The sequence below is a fragment of the Geotrypetes seraphini genome, chromosome 14, assembly GCF_902459505.1.
Source record: "Geotrypetes seraphini chromosome 14, aGeoSer1.1, whole genome shotgun sequence".
NCBI classification, from domain to species: domain Eukaryota; kingdom Metazoa; phylum Chordata; class Amphibia; order Gymnophiona; family Dermophiidae; genus Geotrypetes; species Geotrypetes seraphini.
This window is the reverse complement of record NC_047097.1, coordinates 72,625,431-72,646,457: the sequence shown is the minus strand read 5'-3', so window position 1 is coordinate 72,646,457 and position 21,027 is coordinate 72,625,431. Positions and strand designations below refer to the sequence as shown.

The window sequence follows — 21,027 nt, the reverse complement described above, 5'->3', positions numbered from 1 at the left end:
CCGGGGTCTGGATGGCTTTTCAAAAAGCAGAACTTTGTCCAGATTTTGAAAAGCTTCCTCGAAATCGCGCCGGGCAGGGAGCAGGACTGTGGTGGGTCTAGGGCAGGGGTGGGCAGCTCCGGTCCTCGAGGGCCGGAATCCAGTCGGGTTTTCAGGATTTCCCCAATGAATATGCATGAGATCTATTTGCATGCACTGCTTTAATGCATATTCATTGGGGAAATCCTGAAAACCTGACTGGATTACGGCCCTCGAGGACCGGAGTTGCCCACCCCTGGTCTAGAGGGTCCGGATTTTACTAAAGTAACATCTGGAAACTCTATAGGGTAAAATTGAAATACAATTATTGTAGAGAGAGGGGAGGAAAAATACAGATTGGAAACCCTTTCATGCTCTTGAGAATCAGAGGTAAGGGGTACCAGATTTTACTTTAGACCCCCTAGCCCCAACCCCAGGCCTGCCTCATTCCACCCATCCCCCGATCCCGCCCCACCACCTGCTCGCGTCAGGCAGGAGGAAATCGGCGTGTGTGTGTGACATCATCATATGGAATCCGCACATGCATGGATTTCTTCCTGCCTGACGCCTGGGGGCGGGGCCATGGATCCAGATTTTCATTCCTGAAAATCTGGTAACCCTGATTTGCCACTAAAAAAGACATCAAGAGCCAAATGTCTCTCCCATGCTCAGGAGAAGGTGTTACACATATTTGTAGGGGAGTATTAATTGTCATAGCGTTATTCTAATTTTAAACATTAGAACACTTAATGCATAATATAATGAATAGAATATGTGACATTGTCTCCTTGCCTTCCTCTGTACAGATAATAGAATGCCATTCGTTATTTTTCTCTTTGATTTCCTATATATTATGTTCTTAATCCTTCGTACAGAAACCCAAATTCTCTGGCTACTTCCTTAAACCAGTGGTAACTTATCAGTGCCAAATACTTCACTGTGTAAGTCATTCAGCAAATCTATCAAGTATGTCTGCATGAGGGAAGCAGATGTTCATTGATTGACTACCAGGTTCACAGCACATGACGGCTGTAGCTCCTGAAATAGGTTTTACAGCACTTTCACCTCATTCCTGAGGGCTAAATTAACTCCATGGAGCTCATGATGGGTCGGGAGAGGATCGCTGCCCATAGTACGCAGGGACTGCTCAGTCTCTCGGCACAGCAGGGCTTCTCAACCACAGGTGTTAGAACACACTAACTAGTGTGTCCGCAAGAGCTGGTGGCATATCGCTGAAACTTTGACAAGCAGCAAGCCTGGGCTTTCCTCAACACCCAAGTTGGGGAGAGCGGAGGACCACAAGTTCGGTGCTTGAGACCTCCAAGTAGATAAAACGTCTACATTTTTGAGTATTCTTTTAGACTCTCCTCTTACATTTGAAGATCAAATTTCTAATTTATGGAGGAAGATTTTATATATTATGAGGAAGCTTAGGCAAGTGAAGTCGTGCTTTTTGGAACATCATTTTGCATTGTTGGTTCAGATGTTAGGGTTACCTCAACTTGATTACTTTAATTCTTTATATTTGAACTTAAGAACCTAAGAATAGCCTTCCTGGGTCAGACCAATGGTCCATCAAGCCCAGTAGCCCGTTCTCACGGTGGCCATTCCAGGTCACTAGTACCTGGCCAAAACCCAAAGAGCAGCAACATTCCATGCTGCTGATCCAGGGAAAGCAGAGGCTTCCCCCATGTCTTAATAACAGACTACGAACTTTTCTTCCAGGAACTTTTCTTAAAACCAGCTACGCTACCCGCTCTTGCCAGAACCTCTAACAACGCGTTCCAGAGCTTAATTATTCTCTGAGTGAAAAAAAATGTCCTCCAATTGATTTTAAAAGTATTTCCCTGTAACTTCAAAACTGATCCCAAAAAAATTGCAGTTGCTCCAGAATGCTGCGGTTAGATTCATTTTTGGTCTAAAAAGATATGACAGTGTTGCATTAGCGTAGAAGAATCTTCATTGGTTATCAGTTTGCATGGTTTGTCGTAAATGAGACCGAGGGCGTTAGGGCCGTAAAATGCCTCGCGTGCTAGCTGCTCCTCTTGAGCAGCCGAAAGTTTTTCGGCTAAGTGCGTGCACTAAAAAAGCTAGTGCACCTTTGTAAAAGGAGCCCTGACTCTTCCGGTCATCTGACTTTGCTTTTTTTCTCATTTGCATTATTCTTCCGGCGGATTCTGTGGTACTTTATTACTACATTTTCCACAGATTAGAGGAGTGCGGTATAAACGACAGCTCAACTGCCATTCCCTGTTCAATTGGAAAACTTTTTTATATGACTCGTAATATTTAGGTTATGATGATATTTTAATTATTGTCTGTTTTTCTATTTTCCTGCAAATTTTACAGCCTCTTTGAATGTAAATCGCCTGCTTCTGTCACCGGCATGAACTGGAAATGCGACAGGCCTCGGGCCCACCCCAGCAGTGTCGACAATCTCGTTGTTCAGCCGCAAATTGTAGTGTTTGGTGTGTCAGATGCATGAATTTTATCTTTTAGGTGTGTCACCACTGAGGACAGGTTCAGAAGAAGTGATTTAGAGACATGAAACTCTGTTCTGTAGCATCGCTTCTTGCATTTTGACCTTTCTGGAAGATATTCCTTTATTTCGGCTAGAAATGTTCAAATAACCTCAGACCTTCATTTTCATAAGATCAGAGGTCAGAGAACCATTAAACTGGACATAAGAAGAAAGGGTTGTCCTACTGGGTCAGACCCAAGGTCCATCTGTTTCCAGGATTCCATCTGGTAGACAAGGCCTACTGACATCAACGAACACAGGACTACCCGGGGTAGAGTAAGCTTCATGGCTAGTGGTTTCTGTTCCCAAATGGGCAAGATTATGGCTGGCTGACTATCTCCAAAATTTCCCAAGCCACAAGGGTAAAATAAACCCACTGGAGGCAATTGTAAACAGACTTATCTGTACATCTCCCACCCTACTGGTTTCTCTGGGCAGGCCAGGGGATAAGATATTTATACAAGTGGCTCAGTAGTCACTCAGTGCTTGCTATCAGTATTTGTAGGAAATATGCTATCAGAAGGCCTTGCATGCAGGAAGCGGCCTATTCATGTGTCCGGTCGCTGAAGCATGAGGTCATGGATTCATATGCACTGGGCACCGGTCGCAGTCTGGAGTGCAATTTTTACTCAGGTTTTACAGCACCTTCACTTGGTTTGTTAAGACTACATTAATTACACACTAAACTTTCAGGCATATATAGTATAAGTATTTGGGTCCAGCACAGTGACTGTGGCCATCAAATCGCAGTGGGGACAAAAGGTTTCAATAAAGTTAATGTAACGGCTATATTACAGATCCAAGAGGCAAAAGGGTGGTTTATCATTTATTGAATTTCTGCAATATTGTATGAATAAGGCCCTCTTGTTGGCTCCTGAGGCCTTGAGACTCAACAAAAGATGGGAGACAGGCAGAGGGAGGGAGGGAGGACAGCCTTGGAGTCTCCTAGGAGATGTGGTCGGCCTGTATGTGAGTGCTGTTCCTAGACCAAAGCTCAAAGCGTTGTCTGTTGTCAGAGTCTAATCTAATCTGTGGATTAGAAACTGGCTAACAGATAGGAAACAGAGAGTGGGGGTAAATGGACAATACTCTGACTGGAAGAACGTCACCAGTGGGGTGCCGCAGGGCTCGGTGCTTGGACCCGTGCTCTTCAACATATTCATAAATGATCTGGAAATAGGTACGATGAGTGAGGTGATTAAATTTGCGGACCATACGAAGTTATTCAGAGTAGTGAAGACGCAGGGGGACTGTGAAGACCTGCAACACGACATAACCATGCTCGAGAAATGGGCAACAACATGGCAAATGAGGTTCAACGTGGATAAGTGTAAAGTAATGCATATTGGTATCAAAAATCCCATGCACGAATACAGGATGTCCGGGGCAGTACTTGGGGAGACCACCCAGGAAAGGGATTTGGGAGTACTGATTGACAAGTCGATGAAGCCGTCTGCACAATGTTCGGCGGCGGCGAAAAGGGCAAACAGAATGCTAGGAATGATTAAGAAGGGAATCATGAATAGATTGGAGAAGGTAATCATGCCGCTGTACCGGGCCATGGTACGCCCTCACATGGAATACTGCGTCCAGCACTGGTCGCCGTACATGAAGAAGGACATGGCATTACTCGAAAGGGTCCAGAGAAGAGCAACTAAAATGGTTAAGGGGTTGGAGGAGCTGCCGTACAATGAGAGATTAGAGAAGCTGTGCCTATTCTCCCTTGAAAAGAGGAGATTGAGAGGGGACATGATCGAAACATTCAAGATAATGAAGGGATTAGATTCAGTAGATAAAGACAGATTGTTCACCCTCTCCAAGGCAGAGAGGACGAGAGGGCACTTGCTAAAGTTAAAAGGGGATAGATTCCGTACAAACGTAAGAAGTTCTTCTTCACCCAGAGAGTGGTGGAGAGCTGGAATGCTCTTCCAGAGGCTGTTATAGGGGAAAACACCCTCCAGGGATTCAAGACAAGGTTGGACAAGTTCTTGCTGAACCAGAACGAACGCAGGTAGGGTTGGTCTCGGTTAGGGCACAGGTCTTTGACCTGGGGGCCGCTGCGTGAGCGGACTGCTGGGCGCGATGGACCGCTGGTCTGACCCAGCAGCGGTAATTCTTATGTTCTTAAGACTCTGGTGCGACCTCATTTAGAATATTGTGGACAATTCTGCAAACCGCATCTTCAAAAAGATATAAAAAGGATGGAGTCGGTCCAGAGGAAGGCTGCTAAAATGATGCATGGTCTTCATCATAAGGCAATTGGGGACAGACTTAAAGATCTGGAGGAAAGGCGGGAGAGGAGACATATGACAGAGACATGTAAATACCTACATGGCATAAATACGCAAGAGTCGAGTCTCTTTCTTTGAAAGGAAGATCTGGAATGAGAGGTGATGGGCTCAGGGTGGTAGATACGTGGTAGAAGTGATGGAGACAGAAACTGTGTCTGAATTCAAGAGGGCCTGGGATAGGCTCAGAGAGAGAAAGAGATCATGGGCAGACTGGACGGGCCATTTGGCCTTTATGTGCCCTCATATTTCTATGCATGCAACTTAATTGGCTGCTATTATTACTGGACTTCTTCTCCTTGTTTGGTTTAGTCTGTAAGCCGTTTAGTTCTGCCCTGACAGTTTTAGCGGTATAGTAAAAACATTTGTGGGGAAGCCCCATTTGGTGGGCGATTTGAGGATGATTGGTAAGCAAAAATTCTTGTAATTGTATTCACAGCTACACAATGTAGAGAGCCTGGATCTGGGGGACTTGAAGGCTCTGCTTGGGCGCTACGGACTATATGAGCCCACAGCCAAGCCAAAATAAGGAAAGGCCATCATTTACAACTGACTAAGGGGAGTTATGTCTATAACTGCAAATTAGTTATTAAATTTTCTATACTGTTCACATAGGGGAGCTCAGAGCACGTATCCCTGGCTCACACTCTATCTAATGTAACTGGGGCCATGGGGGGATTGAGTGGCTTATTCAGGGTCACAAGGAGCAGTGAGGGTTTCAACCCACAACCTCAGCGTGCTGAGGCTGTAGCTTTAACCACTGTGGCACACTCTCCCCCTTAATTAGTGCCAAATTAACACCAATTATAGACACTTATTGGTTATTAACAGCTTAATTTAACAATTAAGTAAAGCATGTAGCTGGCACTGTTAACAGAAGATGTACAGACACAGACCATAAAGCCACAAAGCGTCAGATTGTGTGCAAGTCTACAGAATGAGGGGATTGGTGTGTACTAATGGATTTTATAAACTGCACGCATCCCAACTGTAAGCTCGTGTCTACTGAAGACTTTCTATATTATTCTGTCAGACAGACAAGGCCGAGCAATTTGGAAATGCGACAACTTCAAAGGAAGGAAGAGAACACCAGACTATAAACACAACAGAACCCAATCACGGAAAACTGGAATAATTAAAAGCAGCAAAAAGTCATTAGAAAGAAAAAAGAAGAAAGAGAGCGACAGAACCCAACAATTGGATGCTGAAAAGAATAGATTTTCAATCCATTCGTTAAACTTAGAAAATGTTGTTCTGCACAAAGACAGAGACAACTCATTCCAAAGTTTGGAGTTACAAACTAGAGGTCTGCATGGGAATGTGGATTGAAGGAATTCCGCGGGTCCTGCGGGACTCCCGCGGGGATCTCCCCCAGGCTCACGGGACTCCCACGGGGATGGAACCGGGGTTCCCGAGGCCTGGAAAGAGAATTAGTAGAAGATAGACAAAAAGCAGAAACTGGGACCAAGATGATGGAAAAGCAAAATGTCCCACCAGGTACAGCAAGAGAGATGTTTATTTTGAGGGGGGCTAAGCTCAAAGTGGGAGGCCCAGGCCCCTCTCATGGTTATGCCACCAACTGTGTTTAGCACTTGCTGAGTTTGTTTTGGGGTTTCCAGTTCAGTTTTGGGACATTTTTCTTCTGCAAACATTGTCCTGAAAAGTGCCTCTCTCAATTCTGCTTTAAATGATTTTGATGCTGTATTGTTTGATTCTTTACTTGTTGCTGCATTAAAAACCATTTCTGGATCTTGGAAGGACCTCTCACAAGCTACCTGTGCCAGATGGTGGAACCAGATTTGCTTTATATTGCCAAAAAATTCAACTCTTTTATTTCTTTTAAACAAGAAATGGTCGACCCTACAGTCACATGGCCTAATGTCTGTTCTAATTCTTTCCGGTGATGTAGGCATCTCTTAATTCATGTTCAATGTTATTTATTTATATTATATTTTATTGTTGGTTTAAATAAACTAAGACTTTTAAAAAAATCAAAACGTCAGAAGTAATTGCTAACTTTTATGGGGGACGGGCAGGGACAGAGGAGATTCCTTGCGGGGTCGGGCAGGGACGACGGGGTTTTACTCATGGGGACGGGCGGGATACTGGTGGGGACAGGCAGGATTTCTGTCCCCACGCAACTCTCTATTACAAGCCAGAATGCTGAATGCTGTGTTGATTCAAAACTGGCACAGCAAAGGCCAGGAAGAACCGGCTGATGATCACATCCCCACACTGTTTTCAAATAGAAATGACAAGAAAAAAAACATGCAATTCTGGAGACCACACCTTCAAAAAGATAGAAATAGGATGGACTAGAGGGCCATAACAAAATTGGTTAACGGTCTTTGTCATAGATCATATGGGGACAGACTTGGCGACCTTAATATATGTGTACTCTGGAAGAAAGACAGCAGAGAGACATTAAATATTTCCTTGCATTAATGTAAAGGAGGTGAGTCTTTTTCAAATGAAGGAAAACTCTGGAAGAAGAGTGCATTGGATGAAGTTAAGAAGTGATAGGAAATACTTTTGTACAGATTCACTTTTGTGTGGAATGGTCGTTATTTAACTTGTTTTTGGAAACAGCTTAAGGCACATTTATTTCAGCAGGCGCTTTGTAGATTTTATTTTATTTTTTTACATAACACTTTGGGGTTTTGAGTTTGGGTTGGCTGTTGGTGGGGACTTTCCTATCTCAACATCATCGACGACTGTTGGAAACTCATGGATAAGGGTAATGATGTCCATCTGGTACTACTGGATCTCAGTGCTCTGTTCGACACTATTGATCATCCTTTCCTCATTACATGACCCTCCAAAATCGGCTTTTTTATTCATAAGGTCTTGTTCTTACATTCATTTCAGAAAATTACTTAGAGCGATATTATTCATAAGATTTCTAGAGAAATAAAAAAGGGTTAATATCTAATCTGTAGATCCATTTTGTGAACCACATCGATCCGAGAGGTTTTGCGGTCTAGAAATGTAATATAATGTGGTTCACTTCCTTCCTGAGTAACAGATCTCAAAGCGTACTACTCAACACTGCCCTATCAAAACCAAAACCAAGAGGGCTTCTAGTATCCCCTCTATTATTTAATCTCTACTTTAGACTGTCCTAGACATAGCCCACAAACACCAAATCCAGATTCACTCCTTCGCTGATGACATCCAACTATATCTACCACTGGGAGAAATCTAAAGCTGGATGTCCATCAAAAAATTGCAAAAAATGCCTCCAAAACGGATCCGCAAAGAGCACTGCACCCGTCCCTCTGCTCTGGGATAACTAGGGATACTCCTCGACTCCAACCTATCGCTTTCCAGCCATATCTCTCAGGTGGTTCTACTACCTGCGACAACTCCGGAAAATAAGGAACTCCTTCTCTGAATCTGACTTCACCCAACTTCTCTCGCATGAACTACTGCAACGTGTTATTCACCGGACTCTCAGCAATTGGACTAGTAAAGAGCCTCCAAGCTCATGACCCTGTCATCAGCCCACTGGCTACCCATAGCCAAACACTGTGTCTTTAAGGGCCTGGGGTTACTGTACAAATCCTTGCACATACCAACTAAGCCAAACACGCCAATCCGCTCCCAAGAGGAAACACTCCCTGGTCATGTCCTTCAACTCCAAAGCGCCAGATGACGATCCAACTCTCATTTCATACCAAACTACTGGAATCAACTGCCCCCTTGAAGGGCTCCTGAACTTTAGGAAGGCAATAAAATCGTACCTCTTCACCTATTGCTGTATGATTAATTAGAAATGTCAATTGGAACTAGCTCCTCTGTATATGTCAAGTGTACGTATGGCAGTACTTTAGCTATGTTAACCTTTAACCCGTTCTGAATCAATCAATCGTATATGGAGTTCTTTTCCAATACGTGATTTTATTTAAACTTGTAAACCACTAGGATTGCATTGTAAGTTTGCGATATATAAATCTATAAGCTGTAATTTTCTGCATGAAAAACATGCTTTATCAAATTAATCCCATACCAGACAGGTGCTGCTTTTTGGAGTCAAAATGGATTCTTATAATGTTTTTAAAAATATTTTTAAAGCACACTTGTTTGATAAGTTTGTTAAATAACTATGGAATCTTCTTCTTGTTACTCATTTTTAACTTCTACCTTTTCACTGATTGTACAGTTCCTTTGTTGTTAACCGCCTGGAACTTTTTGGTTGGGGGGTATAGAAGAATAAAAACAGACAGACAGGCCCTGACTATGAAGGATCAGGGTGGATGGCGCTGGGGTCATTCATGAATTAGATCATAACATAACTTTATTTTTCTCTACCGCCTCAATCAAAAGAATTCTAGGCGGTTTACACAAAAGAGAAAAACTGGACAATCAGAGAAATACAACATATTAATGGTAAAAATACAGCATATTAACTAAAAAGACAATAAAAATATTTCTGTTAATACAGTAAAATTATTATGTTAAGAATAAAATTTATCAAACAGTACTGTCTTAATTTCTTTTCGGAAGGCGCCACTAATGTAGTTACCCAACCAGGACTGTTGTTTCCTTGCTTGAAATGCGAGCATCCTGTCTAAGAAAGGCCTAAATTTACAGCCTAAAATCTTCGGGTATGCAAATAAGTTACAGTTCCTGGTTATTCTCATGGGGATAACAGGTAGGTAGGGGCCAATCCCCAAACCAACTTGAAACAGAGACATGCGAATTTGAACATTACTCGTGCTTCCGCTGGCAGCCAGTGTAATAAACGATAATAAGGGCTGATAGGATCGCTTTTCTTCAGCCCAAATATCAGGCAAACAGCCGTATTCTGCACTCTTCTCAATTTTCTCACAACTTTCTTTGGTACGCCCAAGTAAACAATATTGCAGTAGTCCAATATAGATGGTACCAGTACCTGCACCAACAATTTAAAAGATAAAGGGTCAAAATATTTTTTTATGGTCTTTAATTTCCATAGTGCAAAAAAGCACTTTTTCACCACTTCTGCTCGGTCTCCAGAGGTGGCCCTTATAGATCACCCAGCTGGCTCCTCTTTCACAAATAGGAGAATCAGGGGGAGGGCATGAGCAGCTAAGCCCTGCCCTATCCTCATAGCTATGTCCTCTGAGTCCCATCCCTCCTCTGACCTGGGATCCTCAGCCCTTCCTCTTGGCTTGCTTGAGATTTGGGAAGGGACAGTACAGCCTGCAGGCTCCCTGTGCCACCCCCTGAACTTACTATAAGAGCAGCCAGCAGTTCTGGACTCTGGTCGGCAGCTGTCCACACCTGGATCCCAGCTCCACAATCTCACTGGACTTTCCGGTAAGCTGCAGCTCTGTCTTTTCACACTTCCAATAGGTGGAATTAAATGAGCAGCTGTAATGACTTTAAAATGCACAGGAAAAATGTGTTTGTGACTGGAGGGCTGAAGGCTTGATCCTCAACCTGGACACAGGTTCCTCTAAGGAAATGTCACCAGACCCCGACTGGACTTGCAGCTCCCTCCCCTGGTCCTTAGCGCTAGAGGACAGCTGTCCAGTCCCGCTGCTCTCTGATGAGTAGAAAGAATGCACTGCTTTCTCCTAAAGAAGGAAGAAAACTTTCTTTGCTGTGATTGCTGGTAATAGTTCCTTGCCCTGGAGAGATTGCTTCTGGTGTCTCTTTTGCTAGATATTTGCTGTAGATTTGGGGCTGAAATACTTTAGCTCATGCTCATGATTTGTGTCTGGTTTTTTGTGTCTTTTCGAATAGGGAGTGATCCAAAAGGCTACCAGTGTTTGCATGTGAGTTTAGAGGGACACCCTGGCCCTCCAAAAACCCAGTACAGTTTCTGGCTTTCCAATTATTGGTCCAATGCTCAGGGTAGCTTGTTGCTTGTGTCCTGGGACCACATGACTGCACTTAATACTATTACCAATTCTATTTCAAAGTGCTTCTCTCTCAAACCCCATCACCAGTTCTGCTGAAAAGGGTCCATCACCCAAACCCCCTTCATTACGGTAATTCCATTCAATTGCAAATTTCAATCCACCTGCTAAGCGCTGTCTACGACAACTATGGAAAATAAGAAACTATTTCTCTGAACCAGACTTCGCTATACCTCCGTCCTCTCCAGCGTGTACAAAATGCAGCAATCGGACTATCGAAGAACCTTTGCATCCATGATTCGGTATCCCAAGCGCTTGCATTGGCCCACTGGCTACCCGTAGCCAAAAGCTGCATCTTCAAAGACTTAGTACTTGCGTTCAAGTCCTTACGCAACCTGGTGCCCAGCTAGGTATCAGCCAAACTCCCACCTTATGTTCCAAACAGACCCCTCCGCTTCCAGGAGGAAACGCGTCTTCAAATACCCCCTGGTCAGAGCCTCCAAATACTCTCTCTTCTTACCGAAGCACTCCTAACGCTTTACCTCTTCACCTGACTCCTCAGGACAAGCTAGCATTCAGACGGTCACTCCCAAACCACTGTCTTCTTAGCAGATGTCCAACCGACTCTCTCCTTGCTCCAAGTGTCTGCTAATCCAGAAGAACTGAACTAGACGCATCTCACAGTATCCTATTGCCTAGGTCTTCTGTTCTTTGTTGTTAATTGTTATATGTCTTATTCCTAACTGTAACCCGTTCTGGGAGAGGACAGGAAATAAATCGAATCAGATAAGTAAATAACTGTCTTATCGTTCTCTCTGTAATTCGCCCACCTGAGCACTGTGTATTGATGCACCTTCTTGTCCAGTTTGTCTGTCTTGACTAGATTGTAAGCTCTTTTGAGCAGGGACTGTCTCTTCTCTTTTTCGATGTAAAGCATTGCGTAAGTCTAGTAGCACTATAGAAAAGATTAGAAGCTGTCTGAACGCTCAGTGACATCACAATGCATCTGGATCATTCCCAGAATTCTTCATGACATCATAATGCAGCTGTATATGGTTCCCCCACCTGAGCACCTTCTTGTCCAGTTTGTCTGTCTTGACTAGATTGTAAGCTCTTTTGAGCAGGGACTCTCTCTTCTGTGTTTTGACGTACAGCGCTGCCTATGTGTAGTAGCGTCGTAGAAATCCTTAGCAGTAGTAGTAGAATAGTAATTCTGCTTAAAAGTGTCGTCGTCCCCTTTATTGTTTTGACAGAACAGAAACCTCCTAGGAAGGAAATTTAAAATAAAGCAGCATCTCTGGATTAATCGTATTCATGTCCAATAAAAGCCTGCAGACAATCCCAGATATCAACGTAGCAACCCAAATATGTGGACCTGCAAAGGCAATTTCTTCAATAAGAGGATGGTTTGAAAAGTTTGGCAAAAAAGCAAGTTATCAACGTCGTCTCCATCGAGGGCTAAACACTTAGTCCAGCGAGTTTCCAGTTTTTTTTCTTAAGCTAACTTTCCTACAATCTGAAAACCTGGAAACTCTCTGGATGGAGACGACGTTGCCACATTTTTCAAACCACCCCAGGATGTCTCTGTTAGCAGAGAGCCAGTTAAAGGTTTTCTCGTGTGTTGCTGGGATTTCATTCATGTTGTCTTTTTCTTTTTTCTTCTCTGTATTTCTTCTGAGGATAATTTCCAAATTGCAAAGAAAGACCACCTGATTTTTTTATTTTGTTTCTACCAGTTCTGAAAGTGAAAGTCAAGCGCCAGAGCACTTTCTTCTGCAAATTACACATCTATGCATGTTCTTCTGCAAACAAATATTAGCCTCGCAAAAAAATTTCTTGCACATAAAATTATTGCAGAGCTGACAGGATAAAACATGGATCCTGCATATTTTCAGTGCCATTTACTGGCTCTAGTGCTGAAAAGTTCTCAGGCCAACCACCCAACTTCCTAAATTCTGAGCGTCATTTTGCCACTATGGCTGAAAAGAATATTATCTTATTTCGTTAAGTGCCAATTTGCAGAAACGAAATTCCATGTTTTGACATTGTTTCAGATCATTGATTGAACCAGATCCACCTCATTCTCTTCTTGGTTGGGCTGAGAACCTTTCAGCACCCCCTTGTATAACCTCTCTCCGCTGCCTCAGACCTAGCAGTGAATTTCTCACATTGTGCACACATTAAAATCCCCTATTTACTTCTGTACATTGCAAAGGAAGACCAAATGAAGTTACAGGGAAACACTTTTAAAAGCAATAGGAGGACATTTTTTTTCACTCAGAGAATAGTTAAACTCTGGAACACTTTGCCAGAGGATGTGGTAAGAGCGAATACCGTAGCTGGTCTTAAGGAAGGTTTGGACAAGTTCCTGGAGGAAAAGTCCATAGTCTGTTATTGAGAAAGACATAGGGGAAGCCACTGCTTGCCCTGGATCGGTAGCATGGAATATTGCTACACCATGGGTTTTGGCCAGGTACTAGTGACCTGGATTGGCCACCATGAGAAAGGGCTATAGGGCTTGATGGACCATTGGTCTGACCCAGTAATGCCATTCTTATGTTCTTCAAATGGCCTTGTTACCATTCATTTTAATATACTGCATGAGTTAACATTTCTGCTGAACCCCTTTCTGCACTGTGTGCCCAGTTATGTCCATGTTCCATCTCCCGGTAAGTGCACGCTTCCACTCACAGTTGCTTTTGCATCAGCCCTCTGTAATTAAAAGTACAGACGTTACAAAACAGCTTGCTCCAATGAGGGTAGCCTGCTATCAGATGGCGGATTACCGTGAGTAAAACAATTTCTACCTGCACAAATCACCCTGAAAACGGACCTCTTACTGCTTTTTAAAATGTCTCATCAGACTGTGTGTGATGTCCGTGAGTTTCCACTTGCGCTGTGTGTCTTTTTCTATGGCTTTACTCCCCCGGCTCTCTGATCTTTTTTCCAGATGAGGATAGGGAAGTGCAGAGCTCATTCAATGTCCTTCCTGAACTGGGGCATTGGGTTTGGATGAGATTCCTGGGACTCTCAGCCTACAGGAATGTAGACATATTTTGGGCTTTCCACCCCTGCCTTGGGGGAGCTACTGATTTCCTGATTCCTGTGGCTGTGTTTTCCAGACAGACCACCGCAGAACGCCTGGAAGCTGAGAGAGAAAAGTACAACTTGTAGCCATGTTACTGGGATACAGGATCAGTGCGATGGCATTGGGTGTCCTAGGCAAACCTTTAAACCTATACCCCCTCCCCCAATTAACTTTCAGGTCCCTAATCTTCTCTCTCAAAAAAAAAAAATCATACTTTTAAATATTACACTTTAGTGTGAGGAAGAGAACCTAAGAATAGCTTTACTGGGTCAGACCATTGGTCCATCAAGCCCAGTAGCCTATTCTCATGGTGGCCAATCCAGGTCACTAGTACATGGCCAAAACCCAAGGTGTAGGAATATTCCATGCTACCGATCCAGGGCAAGCAGTGGCCTTCTCAATAACAGACTATGGACTTTTCCTCCAGGAACTTGTCCAAACCTTTCTTAAAACCAGCTACGCTATCCGCTCTTACCACATCTTCTGGCGATACGTTCCAGAGCTTAACTATTCTCTGAGATGAAAAAAATTTCCTCCAATTGGTTTTAAAATTTTGTAAAAGGGGTGGGGGTGGGTTAATTATTTAAAAGATTAAGCAGCTTCAATAATTAAGTAGGCGTGGTTAGGGGGGTGGATCATGAGTTTACCATGTAGGCGCTTTGGACTTAGGTGCAATCATTTAGGCCAAAAAAAATATGGTGCACCTAAGGTTAGGAAACCCTACCAACGCCAAAGTCCACTTTAGGCGCCATTCTATAAAGTCAGACTAACTTTTACAGAATCGCGTCTATGCACCAAACTATTCAGTGTCTCAGTTTTAGGCACCTTTGTGACAAAGTTCATTACTTTAAAGCATATTTTGGGGAAAAGACTTTGCAAAAGAGCGTTTTGTGCAAAAATTAACACAAGACAGGCATTTTGGAGTGTTTCCGGGTAATTTGTATTGGTTTTGGCGTAAAGTGCACCTTTGTGAAGTGACTTTGCACTTATTACAAGAGGCCTGAGGAAGAATCAGCACTTCATGGGGCTGTTTAAAAGCTCTCAGCCCAACCAACAAAACTGGGGCATTTTTCTGACAGAATGAAAAAAGTGGAAAATGGCTGGAGTAAGTGGGAGACTGGCCCGACTTTGTTGGTTGGGCTGAGAACTTCTCAGCGGCCCCTCATAAAAATGTACAGTAGGGTCCGATATGAGCGTTTTGCTCACCGACGATGGAGTTCTTGCTGAATATTCAAAGCCACTTAAGTTGATAGTCAGCACTTAAGTGGCCACGGCACAGGACAGACTTTTGGCCAAGTGCTGACTCCAGCCCTGGATTGCCCCCATCATAGCCTGCTTTGAGTTAATTGCTAACCGTCATCTTTAGCAGCTCTTGGCTTTAACCAGTCAGGGGCCAGCTAAATCGCTTTGAATGTTGGCCTTGTAGTACTGAGGCCTTTCCGCCCTGACTGGAATGCAATACGGTTACCAAACAAGGCGGAGACTGCGGAATGCAATGTTGATGAATAAAATCAAGGCAAAATGCATCCACTATACCCTATTGGTAATGGTGGACCCTACACGGTCTGTGTTTCGGCTCACATCAGCCTTCCTCAGCAGTCCAGGTCAGAATGCACTTTTAAAGGTACTATGTTGAATGCTCACTGTATCTTCATTGTGTCTGTTAGGGAATCCAACCTGCGCCTATTTGAAGAGGCGTCACAGGAGCTCAGCTTGCAGACCGAGAGGACGAAGAGGATGATGCCAGCAAGATGCTGGCTCTTCCCGCTTCTTCTGCTGGAAATCACAAGAGCTTTCATCCAAGGTCTGTGTGCATTAAATATCCACAGGAAAGGTGGTTCTATAAGGAGCTGCCTATAATTTATGTGATAGAAATACGCAAAGAGGGCAGGATTCTACCCCGACAGGCTTAAGTGACCTCTTACTGAAAAGTACGCACTGGCGCCTAAAGATAGACACTGATTGTGCGCATAAGGTGTGCAACGCCAGCACTTGCACGCATATGGGGGGATTCTATAAATGACACTGAAAATTTGGCGCATTTAAAGATACTGGTGACACTGTAAATGACTGTATGGTTTTGAACATATTCTAAGAACATATCTTTAATTGGTGCCTTTAAGTTCCACTGAAAATTTGGCACCAGAAAAATAAAATGGCGCTATGCGCAGTTCTGTAAAGGATGCGTGCCCTTTATAGATTTATGGTTAGCGCCAATTCCCACACTTAACTCTGGTTGTCAGACTTACATCTGCTGACAGTGGCATAGTAGGGGGGGCAGTCCACCCCAGACACCATCTTGGTGGGGGCGCTGGCACCCGTCCTACCCTTCTTTCATACCTCTTTCATTTTCCCGGCACGAGCTGTATCTCAAACTTGCTGCCCGCGTCGGTGTCAGCTCTCTCTAACGTCACTTCCGGGTCCCGCGCCTAAGAAATGACATCAGAGGGAGGCAGCAAGTCTGTGATGCTGGGAAAATGAAAGAGGTGTGGGGGAAGGGAAGGGGGCTCGGAGAAGAGGGCAGGGGAGGGGCGTCAGCGAGACCTCGCTACGCCGCTGCCTGCTGAAACCTGTTGTAAATGCCGTACCAATGCGTGGAACTGTTTGGAATGCCCCTGATACGCCCAGGGCCTATGGGTGGGGGGGGGGGACAACGAGCCAAGAAAAAAGCAGACATAATGGGGCAAAATGAGCAGTTTCCAGCTACTTCTTTAAATGTGTTTTGATATAATTAAATTAAGGCAATTGATGTGGTTTCCGAGTTGTATTACAAATTTGATAAAACGCTTATAAACGGCTTCTAAGCGATTTACGTTAAGAAAAACAAACAAATGAAAACCATGTGGACATTACTAAGATAAATACTCCCAAGAAAAAACCAGGAAAAGGGGACGAGCTCCACGTTTTGATGGTAAAGTAAACAATAATGGTAAAAAGAATGAGGCGGGGAGAGGACGATGGCCTTAAAAGGCTACTTTCCGAAGGTTGAAGGGCAAAGATCGAAAGGTTAAGAATGCTTTTAAGTTGATCTAATTACTGCAAATAGCCACTAAAACGTTTTAACTGGTATCATAACATTTTAAAGATTCTCTACTTTTTCCTTCTCTATCCTCCTCCTTTACAAAGCCGCGCCAGCTGCTGCGGAAACAGCTCCGACGCTCATAGAATTCCTATGAGAGTCCAAGCTGTTACCGCCACGGATGGCGCTAAAAACGCTAGTGTGGCATTGCAAAGGAGGGGGATGTATAAATAATTAGATAAAGGGTATAAGCTACCAGGGGTGGGCAACTCCGGTCCTTGAGGGCCGGAATCCAGTCGGGTTTTCAGGATTCCCCAATGAATTTGCATTGAGATCTACTTGCATGCACTGCTTTCAATGCATATTCATTGGGGAAATCCTGAAAACCCGACTGGATTCCGGCCCTCGAGGACCGGAGTTGCCCACCCCTGAGCTAGACTAATGTTTTGTTTGTCAAGTGTCAGATCAAATCGTCATAAATGAACAAACAAAGGTTGTGCACTTCTTTGAGCCTCTTTTGAGTTGCTTTTTATGATTCAATAAATCTGGTTTTCTATATGTAAAGGGCAGTGATGAGTTCTAAAGTTATTATTCCTGTGTTGAATCTTCAGATTATCCAACACCAGCTTTTTTTGATCAGTTTCAGGACATTTAGCAGGTTGGGATGGGGGTGTTCCGGTCTGTAACCTCTGGCTGAGGACACTCATTTCAGGGGTGGGGGCATGAAAGATGGAGAGACTGAAAATAGAGGGCGCCTAGCATCAGATCCAAGACCTGGTTCCAACTGAGCTGGAACTCCCCAAAAAATGAAAACCAGTGAAGCATTCGGCATCCCTTAAAATAGGCCTGGCCCTTCGGACAAATGAGACCCTAAAATGATAGAAACATAGAAACATGACGGCAGAAAAGGGCCATAGCCCACCAAGTCTGCCCATTCCACGAGGCTGTTCTCTGGCCCACAGTTGATATCTGTTTAGTATTTTGTATCTAAAATTCTTCAGTTACTGCAGTGGAAAAGCCTCTTAGGACACAAGAGGTGTGACATCATCAGACAGCACCATCCTACTGGCTGATGATGTCACAGCCCGGGAAATCATCTCTCTCAGCTTTGCATTCCATCCGTCTTACTTTCTTCACCAGAGCACGAGGGTCTAGTGTGTTCCCAAACTGAGCTTTGCAGAGGAGGCAGAAACCCAAAGGAATTGGGAAAATTTTCAGAAATAAAGAGATGGAAAAGCAGTTACTCTGAGCTCAGTGTTTAACTATTTTAACAAATTGCTGGGAATGTAGGCCCCCATGAGCAGGAGGGGTGGACTACAGCACTGCCTTTGTGTTTGCCATTAAAAGATATTTCAAGACAGTACCACCAGGAAAATGCATTATCAGACCTATAGACCATATTTTCCAATCTTTACATATGGAACATGAATCAGGGGTTGCACTGAAGCCTGAATCTATAAGTGGTTCCCCTGCAAGATCTTTAAGCTGAATAAGTTGGTGATGTCTGTACCAGGGTGGGAAAATGACCCGTCTCAGTTCTCCTTTGAGCACAGCCTTAGCTCAGTCCTAAGACACTGCTTTGGAGCTAGAATTCCTGCAACTTCCTGATATGGAACATAGTGATTTAGCAAGAAAGACAGAAGCTGGTGGGTGACACCTTCAAGTGAAGACTAAACAATTTATTGAGGAATAAGCTCTCAAGGACCAGAATACACTTGGCTATACTGACTGTATGTATTTTTGCCTTTGTTGTGAACCGCTTCAAACCTTTGGTATAGCGGTATACAAAAATAAATTATTATTATTATTAAACTGAGAACCAGTGAAGAGTATAAGAATTGCCCTACTGGGTCAGACCAAAGGTCCCTCTCCTGCTCCCAACAGTACCCAATCCAGGTCACAAGTAGAATCCCAAAGAGTAGCAAGATTCTGGAATCCCAAAGAATAACAAGACTCCGAAATCCCAAAGAGTATCAAGATTCTGGAATCCCAAAGAATAACAAGACTCCGGAATCCCAAAGAGTATCAAGATTCTGGAATCCCAAAGAATAACAAGACTCCGGAATCCCAAAGAGTATCAAGATTCTGGAATCCCAAAGAATAACAAGACTCCGGAATCCCAAAGAGTATCAAGATTCTGGAATCCCAAAGAATAACAAGACTCCGGAATCCCAAAGAGTATCAAGATTCTGGAATCCCAAAGAATAACAAGACTCCGGAATTCCAAAGAATAACAAGACTCCGGAATCCCAAAGAATAACAAGACTCCAGAATCCCAAAGGGTAGCAAAATTCCATGCTACTGACCTCCAGGGATAAGTAATGGTTTCCCCAGGACTGTTAATAATGGTTTATTGAGTTTACCTGCAGGTTTCTAAACCCAGCATCACTAAGGGGGCATGATATCATGGTGAGGTAAAAGGCAAGCTTTTACTGCCCATTGAATTACCATGGGAGTCACCAACCTGTGGTGTAACAGTCTCACAGGTTGAAGACTCTCCTGGCAAAAGAATAATGCTGCTTGTGAGCCACCCTGTAACCAGCGTTATTTTAATGGTCTAGAGCATCAGGCCACCAAGCCGTAGTCTGAAACTCCTGGCCTTCCCCATCCTAACCCTACTGAACAAGAACTCCCACAAACCACTGATTCAGTCCCCCACTGAAGAAGAGCCGTGCCCTAAACAAGGCCTCCATCTCTTGACCAAAACCCCCACCCCTCGTGGCTGAACTCTAATTGCCTTGTGGTCTAAGGAGTTCCCAGAAGCAAACCCCAGTCATTTCAGGCCTTCCAGCACTGCCTCTCAGAATGACGTGAGTACCACTAGGGTTCATGTTTCTATATAAGGAAACTTGACTCTGACACGTGGTTTGCAAAAGGGTGCTATTTTCATGGATGACCCAAAAAGGGCAGGTGTGACTGGGGATAACTCCTGCCCAGGGACTTCCTAAATTACAAGAGAATTAAGGTACAGCCACAGGGGTGGGTGGCTTGATCCCAGGCATCTTGTTCAGGGGTCTTTACTTTGAGGAGGCCCGATCAGGGGGACTAGATAGGGGTCTCTTATTCAGGGGATTGGGATTAGGGGTGAACTCTGGAAGCCTGACTGGTAGAATTGGGACACATCAGAGGAAAGGCTGGCCACGAGCAACCTGTTTTGAGGCTGCGCTTCGGGTAAGGAAGGGAGCGAGCGAGGAGGTTCGTGGCTCAGGACCGCAGCCTGCTTCTGCCACTTTGGGACTTGAGGGAGGAGCAGGACTTTGTGGCTCAGGACCGCTACCGCGCTGCTTCTTCGGGGTGGGAAGGAGGGGGGGGGATTGAAATCGGTGTTCCAACACAGCACTCTCAATCAACCGGGAAAAGTTATCCGGCATCCTCCAATCCCCGTGGGTGCTGGATAACCGAGATTCTGCTGTACCCAGATGAAAACCAACAAGCAGCAAGACGTCAGAACTTCCACTTGGAAGCGGCGTCTCTGCCCCATTTTACAAACCGAGACGTGGAAATGCTGCCAATTTTTATTGTTCTTCATTTCAGAGGCAGAAATAAACAACAGGGGATTAAGGAGAATAATTCCCTTAAATCACTCTTGTAAAGCCCTGGTGAAAATAAGCATGTTTTATTTTTAAATTTCTTTATTGGATACAGTCAAAAGGATAATAGAAACAGGATTAACTTGCAGTGATTTTTCTTTTATGTTAAGCAGAGTTATCATCATGACATCAAACACCCATTAATAGAAAGCAGAGGTTACCACAGAAAAGACAGCCAGGCTCTATCCAGCAAGAGCTTAATAGAACAAGTTCCATCGACTATTAAAATTACAAAGCACTTGTACCCACAATGCTTCAGTTGTTCAAAACCCTGGACTCAAGCCGGAGTAAGGATCCGTTCAGAACCAGGCTACGCTCTCAGTTTGGAAAAGCGTCCCAAAAGATTCCCAATTAGGGGACATTTCACCCCTCTGGGAATCAGGGTGACCCACACTCTGGCGTTCCACGAGCAACAAAGGCATCCCATTGCTCCCCGCGAAAGGAGGCAGCGGACCCCCAGCCATTAGGACTGTCTTTCTTATCATCAGGAGTGCCTTGGAGAAAAACAACCTCCCTCTCACTCACAACGCAGACAACATGGAGAGGTCGCTTACAACAGGCTAAAAACGTATGCCCCAGCCTGACTGTCTGCTCCATATTTATGGCACTTTCTATCATTAGTTAGCCATGCCTGAAAGCTGTATATCAGGGGTGTCA

General features: G+C 44.1%; 1 protein-coding gene across 1 annotated transcript in view; it reads left to right on the top strand.

The window, feature by feature from the left end:
* The first annotated feature begins 10,016 nt into the window (after nucleotides 1–10,016).
* CILP (cartilage intermediate layer protein) overlaps nucleotides 10,017–21,027 on the top strand; it is a 35,139-nt gene continuing 24,128 nt past the window's right edge. Inside the window, exons 1-2 of the mRNA XM_033919552.1 lie at nucleotides 10,017–10,128; nucleotides 15,429–15,565. Coding sequence (XP_033775443.1) covers nucleotides 15,499–15,565 — 67 coding nt within the window. The 5' untranslated portion in view covers nucleotides 10,017–10,128; nucleotides 15,429–15,498. The remainder of the gene's footprint in view (nucleotides 10,129–15,428; nucleotides 15,566–21,027) is intronic.